The sequence below is a fragment of the Ranitomeya variabilis genome, chromosome 1 (assembly GCF_051348905.1).
Source record: "Ranitomeya variabilis isolate aRanVar5 chromosome 1, aRanVar5.hap1, whole genome shotgun sequence".
NCBI classification, from domain to species: domain Eukaryota; kingdom Metazoa; phylum Chordata; class Amphibia; order Anura; family Dendrobatidae; genus Ranitomeya; species Ranitomeya variabilis.
The window spans coordinates 150,100,390-150,120,945 of NC_135232.1; the positions used below are offsets into that span (position 1 = coordinate 150,100,390).

General features: G+C 42.5%; 1 protein-coding gene across 1 annotated transcript in view; it reads right to left on the bottom strand.

Annotated features, from left to right (window-relative positions):
* SLCO4C1 (solute carrier organic anion transporter family member 4C1) overlaps positions 1-20,556 on the bottom strand; it is a 136,325-nt gene that overhangs the window by 62,872 nt on the left and 52,897 nt on the right. The window contains exons 4-7 of the mRNA XM_077289742.1: positions 19,144-19,240; positions 16,361-16,482; positions 15,871-15,986; positions 11,553-11,697 (exon numbers count right to left, since the gene is read on the bottom strand). Coding sequence (XP_077145857.1) covers positions 11,553-11,697; positions 15,871-15,986; positions 16,361-16,482; positions 19,144-19,240 — 480 coding nt within the window. The remainder of the gene's footprint in view (positions 1-11,552; positions 11,698-15,870; positions 15,987-16,360; positions 16,483-19,143; positions 19,241-20,556) is intronic.

Genomic DNA, 20,556 nt, shown 5'->3' on the forward strand with positions numbered 1-20,556 from the left:
AAAGATATTTTGGAATTAAATTTTAATGACATTTCTTCTGTTCATTTTTTTCTACTCCTGGAAGGGCCTCTTTGATCAATCACACATAATATCTCAAGGGGTTCAGCCTCATGGCTTTGCAGAACCGAAGTCCTGTATAGCTGTCTGGGAACTGGGTTCAGCAACTAAGCACTGACAATGCAAAACATTCTGAGAACTATAACCACTAAATATTGTGCTTCACTGAATTCAGCACATTATACTTTTCAAGAATGTTCTTTAATAATAATAGTAATAATTTTTATTTATATAGCGCCAACATATTCCGCAGCGCTTTACAACTTATAGAGGGGACTTGTACAGACAATAAACATTACAGCATAACAGAAATCACAGTTCAAAACAGATACCAGGAGGAATGAGGGTCCTGCTCACAAGCTTACAAACTATGAGGAAAAGGGGAGACACGAGAGGTGGATGGTAACAATTGCTTTAATTATTTGGACCAGCCATAATGTAAGGCTCGGGTGTTCATGTAAAGCTGCATGAACCAGTTAACTGCCTAAGTATGTAGCAGTACAGACACAGAGGGCTATTAACTGCATAAAGTGTATGAGAACATGATGAGAGGAACCTGATTATGTTTTGTTTTTTTTTGAATGGGCTACACAGGGATGGTTAAGTTAATGCATTGAGGCGGTAGGCCAGTCTGAACAAATGAGTTTTTAGGGCACGCTTAAAACTGTGGGGATTGGGGATTAATCGTATTAACCTAGATAATGCATTCCAAAGAATCGGCGCAGCACGTGTAAAGTCTTGGAGATAGGAGTGGGAGGTTCTGATTATTGAGGATGCTAACCTGAGGTCATTAGCGGAGCGGAGGGCACGGGTAGGGTGGTAGACTGAGGCCAGAGAGGAGATGTAGGGTGGTGCTGAGCCTTGGAGTGCTTTGTGGATGAGGGTAGTTGTTTTGTACTGGATTCTGGAGTGGATGGGTAGCCAGTGTAATGACTGGCACAAGGTAGAGGCACCGGTGTAACGGTTGGTGAGGAATATGATCCTGGCTGCAGCATTCAGGACAGATTGGAGCGGGGAGAGTTTGTTCTTTGAAAAAATCCCCAAAAATCTAAAAAGAAAACAAGTGTTGAGGGTTATCTCCTTTACCAGATGATTGCTGAGGTTCTTAGGAAGCTATCACCAGAAAATGCCATATAGTTTAAATCAAGTTTTGTGTTATACAGTTTCTTTAAATTATTTTTTTTAAATTGGATAATTTTCATTTTTTGAAAACATATTACAATCTGTAGTAAACATAAAAAATAGAAATCTTGCAATTTTCACGCTGGCAAGTGAGGAGTTTTAAGACTTTAAAAGCCCCCCGTACACATTAGACTAATGTTGACTGAACTCTGTCAGCACAAAATGATTGCTCAAACCAAGTAACGGCACTCGGTGCACCCTTAGTAACATAGTAACATAGTAACATAGTTAGTAAGGCCGAAAAAAGACATTTGTCCATCCAGTTCAGCCTATATTCCATCATAATAAATCCCCAGATCTACATCCTTCTACAGAACCTAATAATTGTATGATACAATATTGTTCTGCTGCAGGAAGACATCCAGGCCTCTCTTGAACCCCTCGACTGAGTTCGCCATCACCACCTCCTCAGGCAAGCAATTCCAGATTCTCACTGCCCTAACAGTAAAGAATCCTCTTCTATGTTGGTGGAAAAACCTTCTCTCCTCCAGACGCAAAGAATGCCCCCTTGTGCCCGTCACCTTCCTTGGTATAAACAGATCCTCAGCGAGATATTTGTATTGTCCCCTTATATACTTATACATGGTTATTAGATCGCCCCTCAGTCGTCTTTTTTCTAGACTAAATAATCCTAATTTCGCTAATCTATCTGGGTATTGTAGTTCTCCCATCCCCTTTATTAACTTTGTTGCCCTCCTTTGTACTCTCTCTAGTTCCATTATATCCTTCCTGAGCACCGGTGCCCAAAACTGGACACAGTACTCCATGTGCGGTCTAACTAGGGATTTGTACAGAGGCAGTATAATGCTCTCATCATGTGTATCCAGACCTCTTTTAATGCACCCCATGATCCTGTTTGCCTTGGCAGCTGCTGCCTGGCACTGGCTGCTCCAGGTAAGTTTATCATTAACTAGGATCCCCAAGTCCCCAAATGATTGGGCAACCCTTAGAGTGCCCAATCATTTAACTGCACCCCCAGCTGCTTGTTTTGCATCTACATCTGGCTCTATGAGGCCAAGACTTGAATGGGCAAGACTCATCTGATACAAGAGATTAGTGCACATTACGATTTTTTTTACATGGACTCTTGATCCATATGAAAAACTGTCACTTGAATATCTCTGTTGAATAATACAGGTTAGTGTGCTGCCCAGTCTTTAGGAGGATAGCACACGTCCAAAATATATACTTGTTTGATTAAACCGTAGTGCCAGGCAGTGTGCAGTTATTTGATCACCAGGGCAGGAAAAATCGAGCAGGTATGAGCCCAGCCCACGAAACCAAGGTCACAGGGAGGGAGCAGGAGCTGCAACAGTGACTGCAGCCTCTGCCCCCTGATGACGTTTTGTTTCAGTATCCCAGCATGCACTGGGGATTCTTAGTGTAGCTGGGGAAGGATTGAGAAATTTTAATTAACATATAGATTAGATTATGGCTCTAAATAATAGTCGTTTAGGGTGAAAATTAAGTTGTATTTTGGACCATCCCTTTAACGCCATTCTATAAGACTTAAAGGGAATATGTCACTTTTTTGAGCTTTTTGAGTTAATAGTATGGGTATACAGGTTGAAAACAGCTGAAATTATTCATACCTGTCTGCCTCCTTGATGATGATTTGTTTAGTAAAAATAATTTCTTATAGCATCGATCTTCCAGACTACGGGGCGTCGCCTGCCCAAAAGATAAAACTTCTTCTAGTCTTCATTATACAAGATTTCTTCTCCCCTTCTCTTCAGACATCCCAGTGATAACCGGCACCCAGTGAAGGTGAATTCTCCACAGTGCAGAGGAGCGATGGCAGGCAGAATGGGATTTCCAACACAGCGCGCATGAGAGCAAAGGGATGTCTGAAGGGGAGGGGAATCTTGTATAATGAACACCAGAGGCAGTCTTATCTTCGGGGCGTCGTATGCCTCATAACCTGGAAGATCGAAGTTATAAAAGATGATTTTTACTAAACAAGGCATTATCAACGAGGCATACGGGTATGACAAATTTCAGCTGTATACAACCTGTATGCCCATATTATTAACTTGAAAAGCTCAAAAAGGTGACAGATTTCCTTTAATGGAGCTCTAGTGAATGCTGTGTTTCCTAATGAGTAATGACATGAGGTAAAGTATTTGTGAAACATAATTACCACATTCATTTGTGAGTGACGTGTTCTCTCAAAATATTTGGAGGAAACATGAAGAAACTATTTTTGAGAAACAATTCTTGATTGCATTAGAGGAGCAAATTACCACAGCATACTGTGGTGAGCAAATGAAAATAATGCACAGTATGTTCAATGCTTTCGCTGAGAATAAACAAAGCTGAGCACTTGGGGCCTGTGCCAGAATTATGAGCTGTTTACCTAAAATCATAACAGCAATTAGAGGACATTCTTCTTTACTGACTAATGGCATTGGAGTAATGTTTGGGTATCGAACCACTTGCTAATAAACAGGAAGAGACAGTGTGGTGCCAATTGGACCTCCATTCTCCAAGGTCCACAAAGTACAACGTAAAGTTGTTTGATTGTGTCATAAAGAAGAAATAACCTTTCACGGATGAGACTATAGCCTGCTGTCGACAGACGTAAGTGTTGTGAACTCTGTTTTCAGGCTCCCTCTTGTGGTCACTGGTGGTATGGTGTGACTTTTGCTTTGGGCTCCCCCTGGTGGCTTTGTTTGTTATCCTGCTGGTCTCTGGCTGTCAGCTGGTTCGTTATCCTCTGGGAGGTTCCTATATAGCTCTGTTTCACTTCCACTTGTTGCCGGCTGTCGATGTAATCAGTGCTACTCAGATTCCTTCTGACTACCTTGCTCCCAGTCCCTCCAAGACAAGCTAAGTTTTGTTTGCTCATTTTTTGATCATCAGTGTTTATCATGTTTTCTTGTCCAGCTTGCTAAAATGTGATTTCCTCGCTTGCTGGTTGCTCTAGTGGACTGAGTTTCTCCCCACACACCGTTAGTTGGTGCGTGGGTTCTTGAAATCTCAGGATGGATATTTTGTAAGGGTTTTTTATTAATCGCATAGACCCCTGCTCTATTTTCTGCTTTCTAGTATTAGTGGGCCTCTTTTGCTGAATCTGATTTCATCCCTATGTATGTGCCTTCCTCTTACTTCACCGTTAATATTTGTTGGGGGCTTCTATATCTTTGGGGATTATTTCTCTGGAGGCAAGCGAGGTCTTTCTTTCTCTTTAGGGGTAGCTAGTTTCTCAGGCTGGCTCGAGACGTCTAGGAATTTTTTAGGCACGTTCACCGGCTACCTCTAGTTGTGTTGGATAGATTCAGATCAGTCCAGTTACCATCTCCCTAGAGCTTGTCCTAAGTTTGATCACTTGCTGGTCTATTTGTGATCCTCAGCCACTAAGGATCATAACAGTACAGCCGGCCTACAAAGTGTTAATTGCATGGCAGAAGCAGGAGAAAAGAAGTCTTGAGAAATTTTTTTTTTTTTTTTGCAGTGTGGCTAGATTCTCTCCTCTTAATCTTGGTGTGGCTCTGAGTTCAGCTGCTGACATGGATGTCCAGAGTTTGGCTTCCAGTCTGGATCATCTTGCTGCTAGGGTTCAAAGTATTCAGGATTTTGTTGTTCGCAGTCCTATGTCAGAGCCTAGAATACCTATTCCGGAGTTGTTTTCTGGAGATAGATCTAGGTTCCTGAATTTTAAGAACAATTGCAAGTTGTTTCTTTCTTTGAAATCTCGTTCCTCTGGTGATTCCGTTCAGCAAGTTAAAATTATCATTTCTTTTTTGCGTGGTGACCCTCAAGATTGGGCCTTCGCATTGGCGCCAGGGGATCCTGCATTGCTCAGTGTGGATGCGTTTTTTCTGGCCCTTGGATTGCTCTATGAGGAACCTAATCTTGAGAACCAGGCTGAAAAAGCATTATTGGCCCTCTCGCAGGGGCAAGATGAAGCAGAGGTGTACTGCCAGAAATTTCGGAAATGGTCGGTGCTTACTCAGTGGAATGAGTGTGCCCTGGCTGCAAATTTCAGAGAAGGTCTTTCTGAAGCCATTAAGAATGTCATGGTGGGGTTCCCTACGCCTGCAGGTCTGAATGAGTCAATGACTCTGGCCATTCAGATTGATCGGCGTTTGCGGGAGCGCAAACCTGTGCACCATTTGGCGGTGTCTTCTGAACAGACACCTGAGTCTATGCAATGTGATAGAATTCTGACCAGAAGTAAACGGCAAAATTATAGACGGCAAAATGGTTTGTGCTTTTACTGTGGTGACTCAGCTCATGTTATCTCAGCATGCTCAAAGCGCAAAAAAAAGGTTGATAAATCTGTCACCATTGGTACTTTACAGCCTAAGTTCATTTTGTCTGTTACCCTGATTTGTTCCCTGTCATCTTACCCGGTTAATGCTTTTGTAGATTCAGGTGCTGCCCTGAGTCTGATGGATTTGTCATTTGCCAGGCGCTGTGGTTTTGATTTGGAGCCTTTAAAATTCCCTATTCCACTAAGGGGAATTGATTCTACACCATTGGCTACGAATAAACCTCAGTACTGGACACAGGTGACCATGTGCATGACTCCTGTTCATCAGGAGGTGATTCGCTTTCTTGTACTGCATAATTTGCATGATGTTGTCGTGTTGGGTCTACCATGGTTGCAGACTCATAATCCAGTCCTGGATTGGAAAACAATGTCTGTGTCAAGTTGGGGTTGTCAGGGAATTCATGGTGACGCTCCTGTGGTGTCAATTGCTTCATCCACTCCTTCTGAAGTCCCTGCGTTTTTGTCAGACTACCAGGATGTATTTGAGGAGCCCAAACTCAATTCTCTACCTCCTCATAGGGATTGTGATTGTGCTATAAATTTGATTCCTGGTAGTAAGTTTCCTAAGGGACGACTTTTCAATTTATCAGTGCCAGAGCATGCTGCCATGCGGAGTTATATAAAAGAGTCTTTGGAGAAGGGACATATTCGCCCGTCCTCATCCCCTCTTGGTGCAGGATTCTTTTTTGTGGCTAAGAAGGATGGTTCCCTGAGAGCTTGTATTGATTATCGCCTTCTGAATAAAATCACGGTCAAATTTCAGTATCCTTTGCCATTGTTAACTGATTTGTTTGCTCGCATTAGGGGGTCTAGTTGGTTCACCAAGATAGATCTTCGTGGTGCGTATAACCTTGTGCGTATAAAACAGGGTGATGAATGGAAAACTGCATTTAATACGCCTGAAGGCCATTTTGAGTACTTGGTGATGCCTTTTGGACTTTCTAATGCTCCTTCAGTCTTTCAGTCCTTTATGCACGACATCTTCCGCGAATATCTGGATAAATTTATGATTGTGTATCTGGATGATATTCTGTTTTTTTTCGGATGATTGGGAGTCTCATGTTAAGCAGGTCAGGATGGTGTTTCAGGTCCTGCGTGCCAATGCTTTATTTGTGAAGGGCTCAAAATGTCTTTTTGGAGTCCAGAAGATTTCTTTTTTGGGTTTCATTTTCTCTCCTTCTACTATTGATGGACTCAGTCAAGGTTCAGGCTATTCATGACTGGACGCAGCCTACATCTGTTAAGAGTCTTCAGAAGTTCTTGGGTTTTGCTAATTTTTACCGTCACTTCATAGCTAATTTTTCTGGTGTTGTTAAGCCTTTGACGGATTTGACCAAGAAAGGTTCTGATATTACTAATTGGTCTTCTGCGGCTGTGGAGGCCTTTCGGGAGCTGAAGCGTCGGTTTTCTTCGGCTCCGGTCTTATGTCAGCCAGATGTCTCACTTCCCTTCCAGGTTGAGGTTGATGCTTCCGAGATTGGAGCGGGGGCTGTTTTGTCGCAGAGAAGCTCCGATGGCTCTGTGATGAAGCCATGTGCTTTCTTTTCAAGAAAGTTTTCGCCTGCCGAGCGGAATTATGATGTCGGTAATCGGGAGCTGTTGGCTATGAAGTGGGCATTTGAGGAGTGGCGACATTGGCTCGAGGGAGCTAAGCATCGTGTGGTGGTCTTGACTGATCACAAAAATTTGATTTATCTCGAGTCGGCCAAGCGGCTGAATCCTAGACAGGCTTGTTGGTCATTATTTTTCTCTCGTTTTGATTTCGTGGTCTCGTACCTGCCTGGTTCGAAGAATGTAAAGGCTGATGCTCTTTCTAGGAGTTTTGTGCCTGACTCTCCTGGAGATTCAGAGCCGGCTGGTATCCATAGAGAAGGGGTGATTTTGTCTGCCATCTCCCCAGATTTGCGACGAGTGCTGCAGGAGTTTCAGGTGGATAGACCTGACCGTTGTCCACCGGAGAGACTGTTTGTCCCGGATAGATGGACCAACAGAGTCATCTCCGAGGTTCATTCTTCGGTGTTGGCGGGCCATCCTGGAATATTTGGTACCAGAGACTTGGTGGCCAGGTCCTTTTGGTGGCCTTCCTTGTCGCGGGATGTGCGTTCCTTTGTGCAGTCTTGTGGAATTTGTGCTCGGGCTAAGCCTTGCTGTTCTCGTGCCAGTGGTTTGCTGTTACCTTTGCCTGTCCCGAAGAGGCCTTGGACGCACATTTCCATGGATTTTATTTCAGATCTCCCTGTCTCTCAGAGAATGTCTGTCATCTGGGTGGTGTGTGATCGTTTTTCTAACATGGTCCATTTGGTGCCCTTGCCTAAGTTGCCTTCCTCCTCCGAGTTGGTTCCACTGTTTTTTCAAAATGTGGTTCGTTTGCACGGGATTCCTGAGAACATTGTTTCGGACAGAGGATCCCAGTTTGTGTCTAGATTTTGGCGGACCTTTTGTGCTAAGATGGGCATTGATTTGTCTTTTTCGTCGGCCTTCCATCTTCAGACGAATGGCCAAACCGAGCGAACTAATCAGACCTTGGAGACTTACTTAAGATGTTTTGTTTCTGCTGATCAGGACGACTGGGTTACCTTTTTGCCGTTGGCCGAGTTTGCCCTTAATAATCAGGCTAGTTCTGCTACTTTGGTTTCTCCTTTTTTTTGTAATTCGGGGTTTCATCCTCGTTTTTCCTCGGGTCAGGTTGAGCCTTCTGACTGTCCTGGAGTAGATGTTGTGGTGGATAGGTTGCATCAGATTTGGAATCATGTGGTGGACAATTTGAAGCTGTCACAAGAGAAGGCTCAGCTCTTTGCCAACCGCCGTCGCTGTGTGGGTCCCCGACTTCGCGTTGGGGACTTGGTGTGGTTGTCTTCTCGCTTCGTTCCTATGAAGGTCTCCTCTCCTAAGTTCAAGCCTCGGTTTATCGGTCCTTATAAGATTTTGGAAGTCCTTGGCCCTGTGTCATTTCGTCTGGACCTCCCGGCATCGTTTGCTATTCATAATGTGTTCCATCGGTCGTTGTTGCGGAGGTATGTGGTGCCTGTGGTTCCTCCGGTTGAGCCTCCTGCCCCGGTGCTGGTTGAGGGAGAATTGGAATACGTGGTGGAGAAGATCTTGGATTCTCGTATTTCTAGACGGAGGCTCCAGTATTTGGTTAAGTGGAAGGGCTATGGTCAGGAGGATAATTCCTGGGTTGTCGCCTCTGATGTTCATGCAGCCGATTTGGTCCGTGCCTTCCATGTGGCTCATCCCGATCGCCCTGGGGGTGTTCATGAGGATTCGGTGACCCCTCCTCAAGGGGGGGATACTGTTGTGAACTCTGTTTTCAGGCTCCCTCTTGTGGTCACTGGTGGTATGGTGTGACTTTTGCTTTGGGCTCCCCCTGATGGCTTTGTTTGTTATCCTGCTGGTCTCTGGCTATCAGCTGGTTCGTTATCCTCTGGGAGGTTCCTATATAGCTCTGTTTCACTTCCACTTGTTGCCGGCTGTCGATGTAATCAGTGCTACTCAGATTCCTTCTGACTACCTTGCTCCCAGTCCCTCCAAGACAAGCTAAGTTTTGTTTGCTCATTTTTTGATCATCAGTGTTTATCATGTTTTCTTGTCCAGCTTGCTAAAATGTGATTCCCTCGCTTGCTGGTTGCTCTAGTGGACTGAGTTTCTCCCCACACACCGTTAGTTGGTGCGTGGGTTCTTGAAATCTCAGGATGGATATTTTGTAAGGGTTTTTTATTGACCGCATAGACCCCTGCTCTATTTTCTGCTTTCTAGTATTAGTGGGCCTCTTTTGCTGAATCTGATTTCATCCCTATGTATGTGCCTTCCTCTTACTTCACCGTTAATATTTGTTCGGGGCTTCTATATCTTTGGGGATTATTTCTCTGGAGGCAAGCGAGGTCTTTCTTTCTCTTTAGGGGTAGCTAGTTTCTCAGGCTGGCTCGAGACGTCTAGGAATTTTTTTAGGCACGTTCACCGGCTACCTCTAGTTGTGTTGGATAGGTTCAGATTTGCGATCAGTCCAGTTACCATCTCCCTAGAGCTTGTCCTAAGTTTGATCACTTGCTGGTCTATTTGTGATCCTCAGCCACTAAGGATCATAACACGTAAGCCTCTGTAGACGGTAAGGGGTCGCTTCTGAACCTTTGCATTGCAGAGAAGAAGATGGTGCTAATTTTAATTGAGTGAATGAGGTGAAATTGGGAACAGCAGAAATGGGTACGTCATAAGTGCTGTTTTGTTTTTTAACTGTACTTATCCACTATTATTAAAAAGAACCTGTCAACTACAAAAGTGCTACCCGCAGATTCAGTGGTATTGTGCAAATACATATAATTTAGATCATGTGACGCTATAGAACCACGGCTATTAGGAGAAAATTATATGTTATTCTTAAATTGGTCACTCACAGTCATCAGTGTAGTGCAAGGAGTAAGGGTACTGTCACACAGTGGCACTTTGATCACTACAACGGCACGATCCGTGACGTTGCAGCGTCGCTTGATTATCGCTCCAGCGTCGTAGACTGCGGTCACACTTTGCAATACACGGCGCTGGAGCGATAATTTCATGATGTAGTTGCGATGTAGAAGTCATACGGGACATTGGGAATATCGTGCACACCTTTGTTACACGCTGCGATCATGCCGCCACAGCGAGACACTTGACGACGAAATAAAGTTTCAAACGATCTGCTACGACGTACGATTCTCAGCGGGGTCCCTGATCGCAGTAGCGTGTCAGACACAGCGATATCGTAACTATATCGCTGGAATGTCACGGATCATGCCATTGTAGCGATCAAAGTGCCACTGTGTGACAGTACCCTTACTGTACATACAGTGAGCGTGGGAGATAATACAAAGTGGCATGCTGTAATCGGTAAGTGCTCTGTGATCTCTCCCCAGCACATTGGTGTATACAACCTGCTCTAATCACTAACACACGGCGCACACATAGACTGCAGAGCAGACTGTCACTCAAGCTGCATGGGAAGTGACTACTGCTGAACTCACAGCATAGGAGGCAGTGACTGTAACTGATCCCTGCACTGCCTCTATGACTGGAGACCAGCAGTACAAGGAAGATATAACTTAATTTTCTCCCAGAAGCCACACTTCACATAAGCCAGCTTAACATTTTTTAAAGGGAACCGGTCAGCAGGATTGTGCCCAGTAACCTACAGACAGTGTCAGGCTGATGCCATTATACTGATTAAAATGATACCTTGGTTGATAAAATCCGTCTTGTGGTTCTTTTTAATTTTTATTTTTAGCTTTGCGTTAATGATATGCTCGTGCTCCGGGGTGGCCTGTGGGGGGCCTTCATGTTGTGCTCTGCTTAGGTATTCCTAATACAGTCTGCTGACAGATCACTGAGGGATCGCTGAGAGCTGCTATTGCTCAGGCACAGGCGGCGCCATCTTAGAGGAGGATATTTTTTTTTCTTCTCCAGCAAGATGACGCTGGCGGCGTCTGCGCAATAGCAGCTATTGGATCTCTATATACACCAATAGCTGCTACTGCACAGTCACGGCAGGTGCCATTTTCAAATTATTATTTTTTGTACTTGCCAAATTCCAATAACATCAAGAACAGTTATTACTGGGACACTAAACATGTGATTATGCTGCAGCGCAGGTGCCACGGCTGGCACTTGCCTGCAGAAGGGTTTTTTTTGTAAGTATGTACATATATTCATTATGTAAACTAGGGGGCAGGTCAATGAGGGATCAGTGACCTGTCAGCAGTCTGCATTAAGAATACCTAATCAGAGCACCACATGAAGCCCCACCCACAGGCCGCCCCGAAGCACGAGCATATCATTAAGTCAAAACTGAAAATAAAGATTAAACAGCAACCACAAGACGGATTTCATCAACCAAGGTATAATTTTAATCAGTATAACCTTGCCGACCTGACACTGTCTGTAGGTTACTGCGCACAATCTTGCTGACAGTACTTATATGCCAATTACTACTATACCTGTAAGCAAATAGTGGTTTTGAATGCAACAGGTTCCCTCCAATTAAAGTAAAAAGAAAATCTTTACTCACCACCAAGAATTGCTGAGAAGCTTGATGTTAGTGAAAACTGGTTTTCAATAAATTTGGGAAGAAACGCTGCAAAACCGGTGGTGATTAATGCATCTGAACAACTGGCGAATGTTAATGTCATGAGAACAGGATTTTTTATCAACAGCTAAAATAAAAGGAGATTGACAAGTTAGTGAAATGAAGCCTCACATAATAACACGGTAGTAAATAAAATGTCTAAATCTTTTGAATTCCAAACATATGTCAATATAAAACTGAAGAGTGTACAATTCAATTATATCATCCATGGTGGCAGCATTAGTGGCCCACCAGAAAACCTAAGAATCCCCCAGTGGGCCAAAGACTTCAGCTCTGCAATTCTAGTGCTGTAGCCAGGGTGAAGGTTATAGAGAGCACAAAGTACGCTCTCAGGGGTTGGCATGGCCAGACTACTCTCATTAAATATAATCTATGACACCATCATTTGCATCGTACACAGCCAGGCAGGAAGCACGCTTGAGGCTCTGCTCCCTGCAATAGAAACTCACAACACTGCTGCAAGAAGCCACTTATTGCCCACTGCTTTTTCTATGAGTTAAGCGGCAGGATGATGTTATTACAGCGCCGTCATCATTTAGCTGGTACCCAGCTAAAAATATGCCTGTGTGGAGGGCTCAGCAATTGTCACTTTAAGAGCCCCCTCAAATGAGTGTTTAAAACGGTAGAGTGCTACCAATGTTTTATCGGACAGCAATGTTTTTATTAGCCCAATGTTATACTATGGCACAGTGAAGGCCTGCTATTTCTTTCTTATGCCAATTCAGCATGTGAAAAAAATGGCAGCATGATGCTAATGGCTTGGAAATCAGATCACGCTCACCAATACAAATCTATGGGTGCGTGTGAAACATCAGATTGTACCCGGATGTCATCCGAGTGCAGTCCCACATCCATGGACACAGACAATCGAGAAGATAGAGAAATTAAGTGCTACATCTTCTCCACAACTTTGCTCTGATTCTCGCATGTGAGAGAATTGGATCACACCAAGATCCGGTGTCATTAGCATAAGCTATCTAATTGTCTCTCATGAGAGAATAGATGGCCACGTGACCCAGACCTTACTCTTATCATCTGAATACAATTATTACAATTCCTCCCCTGTTAAGGAGAACACTGGAGAGAGCACACAGATCCCACCGCTGCCACCAATTTGTCAAGGATAACAGCAGGGGGAATTTCGCAGACCCCATCGCTGCCACCAGTTTGTCAGGGTAAACACCAGGGAGATTAAGCAGATCATACCCTTGCCACCAATTTTTCAGGGGACACAAATATGCTGCCTCCAATCATAATGACAATTTAAGGGTGCAGTCTACAGAGCAAGAGAAAGGGAGCTATTACATTTTATAAATTTCATCTAGAAAGGTATATAGTAGTGATCTGCATGATAGCAGCAAACAGCAGCTCTGACCGGCAGTAAGATTATTGGCGGTTAACTCTATGACTCCACTGTTGGTCACTGAAACTGCGATCGCAGCACCTCATTGTCTCCTGGGGTTTAGTCTAGATGGTCAGATCATGGCACCGTTCAGGTTGTAAACCAGTTATCACAGAGATGAATTACGGTGTGGGACAGTATTGATAATCTTCACTTCGAACAGGTGAGGGACATGGTTGTTTATTATTTTTGTTTTTGTACAGGAGACAAGGCTTCAATGAATTAGGCGTAAGGTGAGTGTAATGGTTGTTTATTATTTTCTGTCTTTTACAGGGGATAAGGGATTCAATGGAATAAGAGTAAGATGAGTATAAATGTGCTTTTTTATTTTTACTTCAAATAAAGTAGTTTGTATCTTTCAATTAAAGGATGTTATTCTGGATGTGTCTCTTACAATCTAACTATGGGGATAGTAATGGAGAAGTGTTATAAACACCTCTCCATTACTAACCTGTGGGCTTGATGTCAGTGGCCATAAAATAGCTGACATCAAACTCACAACGATTACCCCACTTGCCACTGCACTGGACAAGTGGGAAGATCTGGGCAAAGTGCTAGAATTAGCACATCTAATAGATGCGCCTTTTCTGGGGCAGCTGATATTTTTAGGCTGGGGGGCAATATCGATGGCCCCTTAATAATCTGAGAATACCATACCCCAGCTGTCTGTTTTAGCTTGGCTGGTTATCAAAAATGGGGGAAACCCTATGCCGTTTTAAAAATATATATATATATGGAATTGTAATAAATTAGGGGGTGGGAGACAGGATATGTAATGATAATGGATTGGGGAGACATGAAATTGCAATGAATTAGGGGGTGGAAAAAGGTCATGTCATTATTATAAATTGGAGATGGGAGAGAAGACATGTAATTGTAATAAATTGGAAGATGATTCAGGACAGTTACTAGTAATGAAATGGTGGGGGAGGCCCATTAATTTATATTTGTATTGGTAGGGGAAAAAGTGGCTAATTACAGTAAAAGGGGTTTTCCTACAAACAAAGTTTATGTTCCATATTTGAACGTTAAAAAAAATGTCCCTGTGCTGAGATAATTTTACAAATGTGCCACTGCTATGTACTGTGTAATGGCCGTCTCTGACAATGCAGGAACATGGCCTGATCATACCACATCTCCTAGGCATGAGGGAGAGCAAAAGAGAGGATACAGACAGGACAAGATGGGATTGCAGCTGATTCTTTCTTGCGCTGTGGACCTTTTGAGTGATTTAGAAAGAGAGGTCTCCATGAAGCATGGTTGGGATGACAGAATCAGGAAAAGCTCTCAATTCAATAAAGGCCGGTTTTACACATCCATGTTTCATTGGTGGAGTCTGTTCTGTGATGCAGAATACCTGCAGCCAGCCCAGGCATCGCAGTTCAGAATTGGACAACGAAGCATGGATGAGTGTAACCAGCCACATCTCAACCACTGTCAGCAATTTATGTTTAAAAAATGTCCACTATAATTTAAAATCTCAAATGTCAGCTGGTATTGTAATTTGCTGTGGATTTGCTTCTTCTTTAGCGATGGGGTGACTCATGTCCTATTTTAAAAGGATTTGGTTTCCTTCCATGCTGAGAAGGTTAAGTAATCTTTCCATGATGGCTGAGACCATTCAGCCAGGTTATTCTCAGCTGCAACTGCTTATCATTTACTCCTTCCATATATGCTGGCTTTGGGTGGATAGTCCCTGCCAGTGAAAGATTTGTCTTCCTGTGCTGAGTGGTTGAAGTGGAGTTGTAGTAGTAGTGATCTGTAGTTTGCTAGTTTGCTGCAGTACGCATGTATTTACCTCCTGGTCCCTATTCCCATTTAGTTTATTCATCACTGATCCTATCCCCCCCCTATTTTTTGTGCTTTTGTATGATAGAGATTTTCTGCTATCCCTGTTTTTTCTTTGTGTCTTTTTTACCTCACTTTTACGTCCTATGCCACATGGAGTTGGGGAGTGGACAGATTAGGGTTCAACAGGAGCATAGAAAGGTCTTTACTTTCAGGAGTACCCTCGGGACAGGGATAGTTAAGGTCCCAGTTCCAGGAACAATTTGAGGCTCCTCTCCATTTCCGAAGATCAATACAGCGTCACAAACTTTCACTATCCAACTTACATCTTCTAGGCCAGGGCGAACAAATTTAATGGGTCAGGTATGAATTTGGTGTAAAAAAAAAATAGAGCCTTGGGCAGATGGACTGTATATTTGGTTGGTAATAATCTAGTGTATTGTAGTCACAGCGACCTGCTCCATCTTGTTATGACGTATTTGGAAATGTTTTTTTTTCTAAACAGCTGTAAAATGTTGCATACTAATATTCTACAATACTGTACATGTTTATACAACGCATCGGGTATTCTAGAATATGCATGTCCCCGTAGTATGTGATTCGCGGCAGACTGTGCCCGTCGCTGATTGGTCGAGGCAACCTTTATGACATCATCGTCGCCATGGCAACCATTATGACATCATCGTCGCCATGCTGTGCCCATCTCTGATTGGTCGAGGCCGCCCGACAAACCGTCGACCACTCCATATAAGGTATGGTCTACAAACCGCCGACCACTCCATATAAGGTATGGTCTACAAACCGCCGACCACTCCATATAAGGTATGGTCTACAAACCGCCGACCACTCCATATAAGGTATGGTCTACAAACCGCCGACCACTCCATATAAGGTATCCTGTTTGTAGACCATACCTTATATGGAGTGATTTCCAGGACAGACAGACAGACAGACAGACAGACAGACAGACAGACAGACAGACGGAAAAACCCTTAGACAATTATATATATAGATTATTAGAAGCAGTAATAGTACTATTAGCATTATTACCAAAAGAGCCAAAGGAAAATCTTTAAAATTTTTTCCAAGATTTTTGGACTCAACAATGCTTTCACTTCCATTGTTATGTGCTTGTGAAATCCTTTGACATTGTACTGCTGCTGTTCCTATAAAGCAACAAATATATATTTTATCAAACAATGAAATACACTAAATTGTTCTCTAAAAATAGTAGTGTAAGAAATTAAGAAAAAAATATTACTGTACATCATAACTCCATATTTGTGACCATTCAGAGCAATACATAGTACAACCTCTTAATCAAGAAACAACAGTAACAGCAGCAAGACCCCGGCGGTCGATCCATCAACAGGATTCGATGTGGTTGAATCTGGAGAGAGACCGCTGGTGCACCGCTAAAAGCGCCACCAACCAACCCTGCCATTTTATTGACTAATACAAGATATATTTGTTTTGCATTTATTTGCATTAAGGCATAACTCTACTGAAAAACAATGCCTCTGAACAGAGTTTAACTTACCAGGCAAGTGTTTGGGGAAACAGGAGAAGGGTACAATCAACATCCAAGTCACTAGGCCTACGATTAAAAAGGCAATCCACCATGCTCCAAGCCAACGGGGGTCATTGGGAGACATCGGCACACTTTATTGGGAGAAAAAGTAGATGTGATCAAACACAGGCACAAGGTTTAACATCAATTATATTATAATTAGTCCATTTGATTTTCTTAACATTTATAGTAGGGCATTATATAAAGATAAAAGAAGCATTGCTCATCTCAACAAATTCTCTTCCCCTCTCAACCAATATTACCAAGGTTCCATTGTTCTCTGCTCCCTGGTACCCCTCTACATTCACAAATTCATTGGTTATACTTGGTCTTGCTTGTGGCTACTGAATGACTAAGAAGACATTTCCTAGTATTTTTGGGAGGAGGGGGCAATTCACTAAGACTGGCATTGTGCATACCAGTCTTAAAGAAGCCTTCCCGTGAAGTTATTTATTTACTTTATATGTGTATGTTCGTGTAATATAGTTTGTGTTAATACAGTATACTCAACTGCTGCCGTCTTCTCCAATATCCAATGCCATTTTGCTCCATTTCTCAGAGACCGTGACACTCTTCAGACTATGCAGCTCACTCTGTGTTCTATGCATGAGTCGGGAGTCTCTTTTACAAAGTAAGGCTGGTTTCACATTTGCGGATGGAGGGCTGCGTATGTCCTCCGTGAAGCTCCACCCACCACCACACCTCCTCCGGTCAGCTCCGCCTATGACAGCATGCGTACCCTATCTTTACCATCAGGTACGCAGGCCATGCCGATGTATGCGGATGCCTCCGCATGCATCGTTTTGACAGTGCGTCGACCTGCACCGAACGCAATTTGGTGAGGTCACCGTACCATCAAAATGACGCATGCGGAGGCATCCGCATACATCGGCCTGGCCTGCGTACCTCATGGTAAAGATAGGGTACGCATGCTGCATGTCAACGTAGGCGGAGCTGACCGGAGGAGGTGCGGTGGTGGACGGAGCTTCATGGAGGATATACGCAGCCCTCCACTGCACCTCCATCCGGAAGTGTGAAACCAGTCTTAGTCTATAGTGAATCATTCTGACACTCCATAATTCAAAAAATCCACATTTGGGTTATGCAGAGCTAAAAGCCAATACTGGGTTATGCAGCGTGCAGCATGACCTGAAGATTCTGAAGATTCATGATGGCAATGAGAAGAGGAACAGAATGACGGTATATACCAGAGAAGATGGCAGTAGGTGAGTATCATACTCTTCGCTTCTTTAATGATGGGCTCGCTGGAGTACGATGTGCCTAATTCATTAAGAGGCATGTGTCGCTTAATGGATTTGACATATCTTCTGTTTGGCTTGCGACTGCAGTAATATTTCTGGCATAAGAAATACCAGCACTGTTACTGCTGAAAAAAACACCAAAACGTCAAAAATTGTTGCTGCGCAAAAATATTGTGACTTTTCAAAATGTTTTATGACAGTTTTTTGGCACAAAAGCTTTGTTGAATTAGTCTCTTTGCGTTTTGAGACAGCATATAGACACCAACAGGAAGCAGGTGGAGATCTGTCAGGACAACCTCTTTAAGTAGATTATGAAAATTCCATAACTCACCATCAGGATGCACTGATAGGTACAGTGCAAAAAGGAAAATACAACATATATTATCAAGGCTAGCCAGTAGCAAAATGCAAGGAGGAGGAGTATTCAAGGTGTAGTACACAGGAATGTAAGTATCGTAATTAAAAAGCTAAAAATTAGGAATCCATATGTGATTCAGGTTGGCACAGAGGAGAAGCAAAGTCAGTCAGTGAATCAAAGAAACGTAAAAAAAGCAGCAGGTGAACCCTCTATGGATGGAAATCATAAAGCAACTGATAGCAATTAAATAGAGTGCCCTCTAGTGACCCACACTGTTCACCATAGCAGTTGGGACCAGAGTTTGGCGTCAGATAAAACAAAGGGAATCGCTGGAGCGCGGCAAAATCGGTTCATTACAACCAGAGTTTATTTGCTTTTCTTAGAATGAGCCCAGTAAAAAAGTAAAATAGCTTTAGTTTGATGGGCAAGGAGCAGCTTTGTAGAGGTCTATCTATAGAAAGCTATCTTCCTAGACAAAAATGAAGTCTTTTTGAGGAACAGTGAGACTTGTAAGAAGTTTAAAGAGGAAGTAAATTATATAACGCAATGCCTATGGGTATCAAATAAAAGGAACTTACTACTTATTCCTCTAAACCTCAACTCTTCTGAGATCAAGGAAATTGTAGCATTAATCTGTGAGACATAAGGGGACCTCATTTTCTTCTTCTTCGTACGTCACCATGATTTTTTTTACTAAACCAATGCTATTAGGGTATGTTTGCTGAAAAAACACTGCTTTTTACAGTATCAGCAAAATTAATGAGATCCCAAAAATCTCATGCATACGCTTATATTATTTTCCTTGCATCCTTATAACTTCTGGGTTTTTTTAAATGTGCTTTTGTTCATTGTTTTAACATTATTTTTCACCCATTCTAATAAATAAGAAAATTTAAGTAAAAACTTATCAGAAAAAATAAAAAAAAAGGGTGCATTTTACAATGCGGTTTTCCTGCCAATAGACTGAATTTTGCTGCAGAAAAAAACTCTGCAAAAACTGCATGTGTGAACATGCCCTTATTATTGCCTACTGCACCAATTCTCCATATAGTATATTTCAGATCTACATATCCTCCAAATTGTAAGTCACAGGAGTAGGTGTGTGATCTAAAACTTGTAGGTTTAATACTCACCTATCTACTTTCTCAAAATCGATATAAATATTCAGCAGTTGTCCTCCTATTAAATATCCAATAGCAGGGCCCACTACGGACATCCCATATGCAATGCCTGGAATAAAGAACATATTGCACACCTTTTTTATTGTTTAATTTATATGATTTTTTTATTATTGCAAAAATGCACAAAATAACACACAAAAATGCAATCTCATCATAGATATTTTTTATTCTTTTCTCTTTTTTTTTATGCCAATTAGGAAAATTGCAAAAACAACTTTATTGTATGCGTTGTGTCACATAACCGTAACATAACCTTATGTTTTCTACAGTTTAATGCTATTTAATAAAAATAATTTGATAAAGTAAAATCACAGTTTCTAGAATGTTTTCTTTTTACTTACTGTTAAACGTAATTTAATTTTCTGGAATTATACAGTTACGGTAGCATCATGGAAGTCTTAATTCTAATGTGGTTTCATATCCTATATATTAGGGGAAATTATTAAGGTCTACGGTAACTGAGGTATGCCCTAAAAGAGACTTATACTGCACAACTCTGGAGACCTTTGGCAGCCAGAACATCTGTGAGATGCATCAATTCCGGCACTTAGCCCCTCTCTTCCCACTCCCGAGTAGTGGTGGGATATGGGGTAATAAAGGGTTAATGTCACCTTGTGTAATTGTAAGGTGACATTAAGCCGGGTTAATAATGGAGAGGCGTCAATATGACGCCTCTCCATTATTAATCCTATAGTAGTGAAAGAGTTAAAAACAAACAGACACAGCCAGAAAAAAGTATTTTATTATTCTTAATTTCACCATACTTACCATACTTTAGCACCTGCAAAAAACGTAAAATAATAAACCATATACTCACTTTCCACCGTAGTCCAATTAATAACGAGGGTCCCACGACGATCTCTCCTATAGAACAGTGTCATCGGGTGATGTCACTGCTCTATAGGCCCTCCAGTGACACACTGACAGGAGACAATGGCTCCTGCAGTGCATCAATGAGAGGTTACTATAGTACACTGGTCTCACTTGATGGCATTTGCTGCGTAGGAACTTTCTCACACAGCAATGCCAAAAGTGAGACTAGGGACTATTTTCTCACAGGGGCATAGGAATACATTGTGGGGAATACATTGTGGAAGGATACCTTCCATCATTGTATTCCTGGAGCCCCTGGAGAGCGGTCACATCAGCTGATTCTGCTGCTCTCCATGGGAGATTGTCGTGGGACACTCGTTTTAATTGGATATCTGTGGATCAGGAAGTATAGTGTTTGTTTATTATTTTAATATTTTTTAGAGGTGACACTGGCTTCGGGGATCAAAGTGACAAGTGATGGTGAGTATGTACTCTATGTTATATGTACTGTATGTCTATATGTATGTACTGTATGTATTGTTGTGAACTCTG